The 11954-nt window shown below is 41.0% G+C and overlaps 1 protein-coding gene across 1 annotated transcript; it reads left to right on the forward strand.

Annotated features, from left to right (window-relative positions):
• The first annotated feature begins 3553 nt into the window (after window positions 1-3553).
• Window positions 3554-4742, forward strand: LOC131912394 (zinc finger CCCH domain-containing protein 15-like). Its single transcript, XM_059264692.1, is given in 2 exon segments — window positions 3554-3837; window positions 3839-4742. Coding segments are annotated over 2 exon segments (1155 nt in total). The 5' UTR covers window positions 3554-3561; the 3' UTR covers window positions 4718-4742.
• Window positions 4743-11954: the final 7212 nt, after the last annotated feature.

Here is an 11954-nt window from a genome sequence, read left to right on the forward strand (position 1 = left end):
AGGATACGATATGGAGGACCACGTGCCCTGCTCTTAAAATTTGCACAAGATTCACAAGGTTTACTGTAGAGGCTGTGCCAAGATTTGAAGGATGGCATTTATGCAGAACAGCAGTGTCCTTAGTGCCTCAGAGGCAAATATTGGCCTTTTGCAAATTTGTAGTGAGGAACATGTCGGAGAGATGTGCCCTCCTCTTCCTCTAAGCTCCCATGTCTGCTTACTTCCCATTGGGCTATTCACAAGCATGAGGGGCTGCATAGTCCTTAGCATTTCCACTCCAGGTCATTTAATTTTTAGTACATAATAAATGCAGAATACATAGTTATTTTCATATAATTGTATTGTATGAAATTTCACTAATTTCTACCATTTAAAATATAACATTTAAAATTTCATACTTAATACATGTGACTTTTAGGAAATGACTATATAAGTAGAATATAAGGACTGTAACCTTTATATCTCCCCTTTTATACATTTTATTTTCAAAAATTTCATGCATGTACACAATGTGCTGTGGCCCTTACCCTCTCTCGTCTCTATCTCACTTCTTTTGACCCGGTGTCTTCCCGACTAACCCCCCCCACACACACACACACACATACTTCAAGCCATTTTGTGTGTAAAACGCAGATGGCCACAGCTGTTGTGTATTCATATGTGTTGTGTCATCCCAAATCCAGCATTTCAGAGCTCCCCTCCCTGTCCTCTGGCTCTTTCTTGTCTTCCATCCCTCTTTCATGTTGTTCCCCAGCCCTTGGAGGTGGTAGTACAGATAACCTGTTTAGGGAGGAGTCTCCAACAATCACTTTTTCTTAGCACTTTGACATGTTATGAGTCTCTGCATTAACCACTGCCCTCTGCAAAACAGGGGATTCTCAGACAAAGTCTGAGAACAGCACTATGGCTGTAAATGTCTATCGTTATAAATGCAAACACTAGAAGGTAGTTTGACAATGTGTCCATCCAGCAAAATGTCAGTAGTAGGGAAAATTGAACTTCTTTTTTCTATTAACATTTTCATTTTCTCAAGTTTGCCAGCTTGCTAATGTAGGGAAACCTGGAATGCTATAGAGACATTTTAATAGTGCCTTAATTTGAAATAACTTAAGACTCTGGCTCACAAAAGGCTTTTGCGGTGAGAGTCCATACTGCTGGTGATGGTGCCCTGGCAAGCATGGAACCGTTGTCTGCATCTGTTACAAGTCAGTGGTAGAGATATTTGGGAAAGCGAGGGTCTTTCTCTTTAGCTCAGAGTCATGGTGGGAAGTGGCTACCTAGCTGGTGACTGACAACACGACCAGCCCTTCATACCTACATTGGGGCAGACAAAAAGACTGGAAAACATCAGAACAGAAGTGTGGTGATTCATTCAAGGCAAGGCCATCAAGGGGAAGTGTGCCTTCCGAACCAAGAGGACACAGACTTTCACAGTGATGAGCTGGATTTCTTGAGTGATGGGGTAGAAAAGGCTGCCCTCCAGCCAGACCACAAATAGCACAGAACAGCAGAAAATTAAGCTGTGGAAATGTTGGGATCTGTTAGTTACATAGCTAGATTCTCATGTGGAAACAATGAACTCCAAATTAGAGAAAGTAGCCCTGGAACCATTTCTAGGACCCCTGACTGAAGTGGCCAGGAAACCCCTAAAGAGCAAGGGGAATATATATGAACTTCAGGAATGGGGTCAAGGGTGGGAGAGAACTGCTAGGCACCAAAGCATCTTTTAGATCTGTGAAGGAACAGAAAAAAAAACGTATATACATTGATGGATAAGTTTATCACACTCAAGGCTTTACCGTTCATGAAACATAATAGTGAACTTAGCATGGACTTGGTCTCTAGGGTTTATTGCCAAAGGTGTTCAATATATCTTAGGAAGCCGAGGTAGGAGGATTGCTATAAGTTTGAGGGAGTTAATACTGGGCCAGCCAGCGATATACAGTAAGATTTCATCTAAAATAAATAGTAACTAAATAAACAAATTTTAGAAATAATTTAGGTTTTGGAGACTTTTCATATATTCTAATTTTTAAAAGGAAAATATAAAATTCTCTGTGTGGGCTTTTTTTGGGGGGGGTCTGGTCTTATTTTAATGAAGCTGTCCTATAAGGTAAAGATAGCTTGCTCTGGGGCTGTGTATCGATCCATGCTATCCTGGTAGCTAATTAGACTTTCTTAGTTATTCCTAGGTCTAGCAAAGGTAATTCACTTTGGATTCTTTCCAAAGGATATTACTACAATTGTATTCTTCTTTATTTTATTGTATTTATTGTTACTGTGTGTATACATGTGATATGGGAACAAATGCCGTGGAGCCCGTGTGTCTTAGTTAAGGTTTCTATTGTTGCAATGAAACACCATGACCAAAAAGCAAGTTGGAGAGGAAAGGGTTTATTTGGCTTACACTTCAGCATTGCTGTTCATCTCTGAAGGAAGTCAGGACAGGAACTCAAACAGGGCAGGATCCTCAAGGCAGGAGCTGATGCAGAAGCCATGGAGAGGGGCTGCTTACTGGCTTGCTTTGCAAGGCTTGCTCAGCCCACTTTCTTTCTTTTTTTGGATTTGGATATATGATGGTTTTTATTTACAACTTTATTGGCAAAAAAGGGGGAGAACTTTAAACAGCTTTAATACAGGGCACTGTAGCTGACCCTGTCAGGCTGACCAAGTTCATTCTCAGTGTCCACCTAATTGTCCAGATGGACAATACTGAACCTGCATATGCAGTTTCCTTTATCAAGTACAGTGCCCACCTTACAGGCAGTCTTTAAAACATATAAATACAAAGGAAAGGAAACCACTCATTAAAAACTGCATCAAAATGGGAAGTATTTTAAGTATGAATTTGTTGTTCCTGGAAATAACACATGCCCAATGAAAACCCAAAAGCTGGAGAAGCAGTTACACTTCCTATGGGAGTGGACAGTTACAACAAACAATCATCTTCTGTAATGACCGTTTTCAATTGTTATCAACTACTCTGAACTTACTAGGAGATGTAGTCAAGGTCAGAAGAGAAGACGGAGGGAGAGCATTCCTTTTTTGGAGGACAGGCATCCCTCCAGAATCATCACGGGGAAATAAACATCCTGTTGATTCTAGGTGGCAAAGCAATTAACGCAGCCAGTTTCAGTTCATGTTGATCATGTTGAGCTGACCTGACTTTCTTCCTTGCCTTGTTTGGTGTCATTCTTCCAGATCAAGTGTGTTTAGTTCTTCTTCTAGTTCATCCAGATCTTCCCCAGTGAACAGATTTTCATCAACAGGAACAGCATCGATGGATCCATTTTCTTGTCCCCCCACTCCGTTGTCCTCGTCCAAATCACTTCTTTCACCATTTTCAGCCCGGCCTCCAGAGGCTTCACTTAATTTGTTCTCATCTTTATCTGAAGCATATGTGCTGAGCTGTCCTGTCGCAAAGGCCGCATCTGGGCGGCGAATGAGCAAGTCACTTTCTGGTCGCTGCAGCGGCGGCTGGGTCTTCCTGCTCCCGCCGTGCTGCCGGACGCCCTGACAGTAGCCATCGGCCCGGTGCCCCCCCCCCCCCCTGCCTCCGAGATGCCCCACAAGAAACAGGCTCAGGCCGGGGGCAGCAAGAAGGCGGAGCAGAAGAAGAAGGAGAAGATCATCGAGGACAAAACTTTCGGTCTAAAGAATAAGAAAGGAGCAAAGCAACAGAAGTTTATTAAGGCTGTCACTCATCAAGTGAAGTTTGGTCAACAGAATCCACGTCAGGTAGCACAAAGTGAAGCTCAAAAGAAATTGAAGAAAGATGACAAGAAGAAAGACCTACAAGAGCTAAATGAGCTGTTCAAACCTGTAGTTGCTGCACAAAAAAATAAGTAAAGGTGCAGATCCCAAATCTGTGGTGTGTGCATTCTTCAAACAAGGACAGTGTACTAAAGGAGATAAATGTAAGTTCTCTCATGACCTCACTTTGGAGAGAAAATATGAAAAGCAAAGTGTTTACATTGATGCAAGAGATGAAGAACTTGAAAAAGATACTATGGATAATTGGGATGAGAAAAAGCTGGAAGAAGTAGTAAACAAGAAGCACGGCGAGGTGGAAAAGAAAAAACCAAAAACTGAAATAGTGTGCAGACATTTCCTTGAAGCTATTGAAAATAACAAGTATGGCTGGTTTTGGGTGTGTCCTGGAGGTGGCGACAAATGCATGTATCGCCATGCACTTCCTCCTGGGTTTGTGCTGAAGAAAGACAAAAAGAAAGAAAAGAAAGAAGATGAGATTTCATTAGAAGATCTAATTGAGAGAGAGCGTTCTGCCTTAGGTCCAAATGTTACCAAAATCACTCTAGAGTCTTTCCTTGCATGGAAGAAAAGGAAAAGACAAGAAAAGATTGATAAGCTTGAACAAGATATGGAGAAGCGGAAAGCAGACTTCAAAGCAGGGAAAGCACTGGTCACCAGTGGTCGTGAGGTATTTGAATTTCGTCCTGAACTGGTCAATGATGATGAGGAGGAAGCAGATGATACCCGTTACATTCAGGGAACAGGCGGTGATGAGGCTGATGATTCTATGGGTGTCAATGACATAGATGTAAGCCTGTACATCCCAAGAAATGTAGAAGAAACAGGTATCACTGTAGCCAGTCTTGAAAGATTCAGCCCACTTTCTTATAGAACCCAGGACCAGCAGCCCAGGGATGGCACCACCCACCATGGGCTGGGCCCTTTCCCACTGACCACTAAATAAGAAAATGCCTTACAGCTGGATCTCAAGGGGGCATTTCCTCAGCTGAGGCTACTTTCTCTCTGATGACTCTAGCTTATGTTGACACAACACCAGCCAGTACACCTTGTAAGGGTCAGAAGACCGCATTGTGGAGTAGGTTCTCTCCTGTCTTTATATGAGTTGTGGGTATTGAACTCACATCATCAAGCTTTGTGGAAAATGCTTTACCTGATGAGCCACCTTACCAGCCCTGGGAGTGCATATTTCTTGCTGGGAGAAGTCAGGCCTCTCTTGTGATGCTACATTACAAAATCCCTTCCTTGATGCCATGTCAAAGAGGTAGTGATGTCCATGGGACAGATGCCCTTGTCTATGTGTGACAGCAATACTAGTGTTCTCAAGAAACTCTTCTTTGTAATCATTTTATGATGGAACCATCATTTCTTTCTGACTGACCCAATACAGTCTTAACTAATTTGGTAAAAATACATTTTTTAAAACCATGACTGTAAATTTTACTAACAAAGTGACACCTCTCCAATTTTTGCTCAAGTTTAAAACTGTCTCTTATTTTTCTTTTCTTATAGTTAAATCAATTTTCTGAGGTCTAACACATGTACATCTGAGTGCTAAATGTCAGCAAGTTATAGGAAGTTGCTGGCATTTCACTGCTTAAAACATTATACATTATTTTTTACTTCTTCTGGGGCACATCATGGGCCTGAGTCCTGTTTATTCCCTGTGCTGCTGTCTAGAGGCTGTACAGAGTTCTATCACCAAATCTAAGATAAGCCAGTCAGCGGGTAGAATAGCAGCTAAAGCATGTCTACTTTGTGTTCAATGATGTTTTCATTGTTTTACAGTCAACAGGATTCTGTCGACATCCAGAGATCACCATGTTCTCTTTAATTTTAGTGCCCTGGTGATTCACTCGGTAACTGTGAGAGATGTGCTCTGTAGTATCTATGGTTTTCATAACAGTGACCAGTATTCAATAGAGTCCAATAAATGCATTTAGTGATTTTACTTTGTTTATGAAGCAGAGTAGAGGAGAAATAGAAATGTTATTTTGCTGTTGACTTAGTTTGAAGATCATAATTTTTTTCTAACTAGCCCAAGTCAGCTCATACCTCTTGGGGATGATGAATTCTGTTGGAAATTGTGCCCATTCCCTTCAGACAGGAGCACCCATTTGGAGGAGATTGACACCAGCCCTCTTCTGGATCCTCTCTGGGCAGTGTTGATGCCCTTGCTGCTCCTGCTTCTGCCCCTGCAAGCATGACTATAATTATGTTAAGAGGCATGCCAACCAGCACCCAGGACACCAGCAGCCTTTCTGAAGGGTTGGGGCAATGACAGACAAATTAGGAACAGGTGCTGGTAAGGAGTTGCTACCTATACTCTGTTCTGCCAAGAGGAAGTGAAAATAACCCTGCTCAGTGGTGCCTGTCTTTTTCATGGAATGTTCTGTGAAATCTGAACTCAACAATTAGAGTAAAAATTTCTAAAATAGAAGATTTGACACATGACTATTTAGAAAGAACATATGATACGATCACCCAAATGTTAAATCTTTTTATATAGTTGCAGAATTTTTTGTTTCAGAAAATAGATGAAATAAATGGAAGAAGCAAAGAGAAGGGAAAGGAGGAAATCCAAAGACTATAGAAAAGGAGGAAATATTTTTTCTTATTTTTCTTGTTAAAATGATTGAATCTGTTTTAGTCAGTAGAAGTGAGTCCAGTGGGTTACCTCTTTCCATATTTAATTTTTAGTAACAGCAAATCAGTTTCTTATTCTCTCTTCTCAGTTGGTACTGAACACATGAATATTGTTACCTGAAGGGGGGACAACATAGTAGTAGATCTTAGTCTAGTTCCAAGTTGTTTCTGGCCATTGATACTTCATTTTTACAGGTGTGATAGTCAGCCTTCATTATCAATGTGACTGGATTGAGAATCCCCTGGGAGATTGGCCAAGTACACCTCTGAGCATGCTTGTGAAGGTATAGAGGTGATTGACTGAGTGGCATCATCCCATGGACTGGTGATGGTGATGGAATGGAAGAAATAATAACACATGACCAGTGAGTACTGCTATTCTTACCACTGCGTCCTGTACCATGAAGAACATCTCATGTCACATGGTCCAGCAGCTATGACCATCTGCCTAAGTGTATGTAGCCAAGCAGCCATGAAGCAAATCCTTTTAAACCATGAATGAAAATAAATAATTCCTTATTTTAAATTTTCTTATTGAGCGTTTTGTCTCAGTGAATGATGAGAAGAGCATCCTATGCAATGGGTCTCATGCCATGCCCATCTTAGTCATCCTTGTCCTCTCAGTCCAGATTCACCCTGACCTTGAAGATACTCTTGCTAGTGACTGGTATTTAGCATCATAGGCTCAACTGTACTTCACTGAGACCATTACAACAAATAGCTGATGTCCAGTGGTGATGACAGACTGGCTCAAAGACAGTGGTGCATAGTGGGCACAGGACCACCCACAGTTGGCATTAGTGACCTGCAGAAATGGAGACATCCAATGTGAGGTGTGGAAGGAGCCTTCTGACAGGCTTATAAGCAGAAAAACCCAAATGATACATGGGTATTGTTATTCTGGTTGCAAATTAGAAATGTTTGATTCAACAGTTACTTCATAGTTTTTAATATGTCAGTGAGTATGGAGTCAGCCAGCTTCATACCAGCCCAACTACTCAGCAGTGACAGCAGAGGTTCAGTGTTCAGTCTTTTTGTAGTGGTGCAATGTTGGCTTTTGTCTTCATGCCCATAGCATAAGACGGCAATATCCCATGACTCTTCAGGTTATGAATTCATGACTAAGCCAAGATAATGAGAGACCATCCCAGAGTATGTCTCCTTCTCACTAAGAGCAAATGTTTTCTCATAACCTCCCTAGGTCACATGGGCACTTAGGTCTCAGTGGTCACAACAACCACACGTCTGTCTCTAGTTTTTACAGAGATAAGACAACAGGAAGAAATTTGCTGTGAATAGCTTAGAATAACCAACTACTCATTCTTAAGATTCTGATAGTGAGTATAAGAGGGAAATCAGAGCCCATAGAGTATGAAGAAGGATCTGCTGGTGCCAAGTGCCATGTGTGGGAGTCCCTGCAAATACTAAGACCAGCAGATTGATGATCTGTGTGAGGCAAGAAGGAAATCTGGTACAATATGATTTAGTTATCCACTGTTGGATCACACTTCTAGGGTCTGACACTAGGCAGTTTATGTTTTAGGCATTTAAGTGCAGTACAATTATGGAAAAAAGTTTCCTAGTAACAATTATCTCAATCCCAAGTGCATACTAAGGCTTAGGGAAGCTTAAGGGTTTATGGGAAGATCAGGTATGGTCATACATATAATGCTGAGGTCAGCAAGCTACAAAACAAATGTGACATCTCCCCTAAGGATGGGTTCTATTGACAGAGAAACAATGCTGGGGTCGGGGCACATGCCTTTAATCACAGCACTTTGGAGGCAGAGGCAGGAGGATCTCTAAGTTCCAGGCAAGCCTGGTCTACAGAGCTAGTTCCAGGATAGCCAGGGCTGTTACACAAACAAACCCTGTCTTGGACAAAGAGAGGAAGGAAGGAAGGAAGGAAGGAAGGAAGGAAGGAAGGAAGGAAGGAAGGAAGGGAGGGAGAGAGAGAAGGAGGGAGGGAGGGAGGGAGTGAAGGAAGGAAGGAAGGAAGGAAGGAAGGAAAGAAGGAAGGAAGGAAGGAAGGAACAATGCTCAAGGTAAAGGTCTAGGGAGGAATGGTCTGGGATAAATATTCTGGGGAGTTCAAGTGAAGCCTGGTCCTACAGAGAGCAAAGGTCACCAAGTTATTATTAACTACATCTGCTCCCAGCCTTCTGGGTGAAAAACAGGTATACATGTCCCCTCTGTTGAAGAGATAAGCCTCCATGCTTAACTTTGCTGGATTCCCCAGTGCTTATCTGTGAGCACAAAGACCTCATGCTCTCTACACCATGAAGGTAGAAAGTAAGTGACCAACAAGAGATAAACAGCTGTTGTCACCTTGAAGTTGAGACCTGCCTCTGCACACATGCTTATGGATCCATTGGAAATATCTCACAATATGTGCAGTATTGGAAGTTATGTGATCATAAAATTCTTTGATGAAAGTTTGTACAAAACTCTTGAATCCATTAGTGCTGTGCTGCATTTTAACTTGTGCAGATAAGGATATACACATGATGCAATTCATGAGAAGATGCTGCTGTGACCAGGGAACAGCTACATTTTCCTTCTCCCTCAACAGCTCCTCCTGAGAATTTTCAGGTTCCATTTGGATTTGAACTCTGGATCCAAACACTGCTGGTCATTTTAGGATATTCAACCTGACACTCACTTTGAGGTCATGGGCTCTTCTGAGATCATTTGTAAATTTGGAATAGGAAATACTAAATTTAGAAGGTAAAGAATGAGGCCAACATTACCTATAAATATCTTTCATAGCTTGAAATTAATAACAAAAAGAATAGATATTTGTGAATGTTTGTTTTCTAGGGTATTAAAGCCTAGTTATTTGAGTTATTTATCAAAATGAATGTTGTTCTAAACTACCAGCATTGGATCACAAGCAGCCATACTGACTAGCAGGCTGAGTTTAGTTTTTTGTCCCACTGCCTCAGTTCCTTACCACTATGAGATGTTTTATTGCATGCCACAGAACATAGAAGTACTGTTCCCTAGAAACATAATGTCTAAGTCTTCCCACAAGGTTTATCTTCATTCATCTATCATTCACCTCTGTCTTCTTTGTGTTTTGAGTTCATTTTATTCTCTTCCAAAAGACCCTTTCACATATCCAGAAAAGGTGTCTTTTAGCAGCCTTGTAGTTCACTAGCAGCCTTGTAGCTGAGGAGAGGACACTTCAGCTCTCATGGCAGAGAAGGCTCTGTGGTCCTGTTTGGATTATCTCAGAATCCATCATGGACCTAAGGGAGAGTGGGGTAGAGTCTTCTTGTTGAGTAAATCTGGATAGTGATCGTACACCTCTGGATGAAATGGGTTGGAATGGAGCCCACTTAACCTGTTAGAAAAAAAGAAGTTGACCAAGGGAAGACCACCTATGTGACACAACACAAAGCAAGAACATCAGATGTCAGATGTCTGCTCAGCAGCAAATCAGCATGCCATAAAACCCAGCACTGAGAAGTGGGGAATCACTGTTCATTCCTGTACTACTGTAAATGGGATATAGCTGCACTCATATGTAGGAACAGCAGAGAAACACAAGATGCCTACTAACTTAGATTAGCTTAGCATAACAATAATATCTGCTAGCTCAGAGTAACATTTGTGCTTACACTGGGTATGCTATTTGTTTGGGGAATTCTTCATAAACCTTTAGGGAAATTACATTTTTCTAATGAAGAATTTGGTGCTTAGAGTTGCCTGCTTCAGGTGAGTGTGGTAGGGCACCTCTGAATTAAAGGGTAATTCCTTATAGTGGGATTCATTGCAGTGACCTCTGAGATGTTCTAGTATGTCCTAGAATCACTTTGTAGTTTCCTAAGATACACACTAATATCTAGGGAAGATCATTTAACAGAAACATTGGTTTCCTTCCTTATTCTGCAAATTTTATTTTACACCCGTATTTTATAAATTTAAGTAATGTATAAAATGGATGATAGTTATCCTATGAATTTAATTTTTTATGTATTAACACTAAAGGGCTGGAGAGATTGCTCAGCAGTTAAAAGCAAGTACTGGTTATACAGAGGACCTGGGTCAGGTTCTCAGCTCTCACACTGGGTGGCTCACAATTCCATCCAGGGAATCCATTGTTCTCTTCTGGCCTCCACAGGTACTACACACATGTGCACATATCCACACACATAATTAAAATTAAAGTAAGTCTTTAATAGTAAAATAGTGCTAAATGTATTTATTTCCTGAATAATTAAAAAATTCTAATTGACGATATTGTTTTGCCATCTTCGGTAAATATTTGCAACCTTGAACCTTTGCCTACATTGTCCCAAATTTGAAATCAGTGGGAAAAAAAGTTAATGTACTTTCCACTACTGAAAATGTGAAAGTAAATCTACTCTTTTCTTCTGTTGTGGTGTAGAGATAGAAGTATTGGGAGAATATTGGCCAGGGAGAGACATTTGAAAAGATCCAAGACAAAATCACAAATCAATTACAAAGAATCCAAAATTAATATTCCTTTCAGCTACAGTTCGTCAGTCAACAAATATATTTATGGTGTTGGTTGAGTGTTGGGCATTAGAAGAGAAGCTGGGATCCCAGCAAATAAAAATATGGGATGTCTGATTTCCAAGTCTGGAGGTCAGGAAGACAAGTACAGTGAAGCAATGTGAGGAGTGCCAGGCTAAAAGCCCTGAGACAACATAGAATTGGGTTGGAAGAGTAATTAGCCGTGCTTATGGAAGGTTTGATGCTGGAGTTATAAAGGACAAGAACAGCCAGAAGATGATAATGAGGAGAAGCTAAAAGGGGTTCCAAACTGAAGAGGCAGTATGGATTTTGACCAACATCATCCGAAAAACAGGATTGGGATGAAGACAAAGGGTTAGGTATTTGAAATAGTTCAGTATAATTTAGGGTACAGTACAATATGATCAGAAAGAGTAAGTGATGGGGGGTAAAATCATTTTTGTTCTATCTCACTATGACAACATTTTAGGGCCCCACCTTCAAATAAGTAGAACTAACTATTCTACTATCCACAAAGGCCATTGGCAGCATAACCTTTGCCCCAAAGTTCCAACTACATCAAAAGTCCATAGCTGGAGGATACTGACTATGTGAAGAGGTGACAAAGCCATGTTTGGACACTGGAAGTGATTGAAAACTGTATGAAAGTGAAGAGAGTGGAATGAGGCATGTGTGGGTCAGTAAACTAAGCATTTAGACAGCTCATGGATGTGTCTTGTGCCTGATTAAAGAGCACAAAGGACATTCATACTTGGCTACCAATGTAGAGAACATCTTTTAACTACATCCTGGAAAAATGACAGGGCTACACTTTTGAAATGGGGTAACTCTCTGGATAAGGGGGGGGTGCAAAAAAAGGGCAGAATTACTTTAGACTCCTTGGCCTTCTCTCTGACAAGAAATAGTGAAGGCATCCTGTAAGGCTAAAAATATCAATCTCCAATGAAGAAAGGAAAAACACAGAACCACAGATTTCTCTACTGTGCACAAGGGAAACAATTTAATGCCTTCCTGATAGAAATAGAACACTCAGA

The sequence above is a fragment of the Peromyscus eremicus genome, chromosome 6 (assembly GCF_949786415.1).
Source record: "Peromyscus eremicus chromosome 6, PerEre_H2_v1, whole genome shotgun sequence".
Classification (NCBI taxonomy): domain Eukaryota; kingdom Metazoa; phylum Chordata; class Mammalia; order Rodentia; family Cricetidae; genus Peromyscus; species Peromyscus eremicus.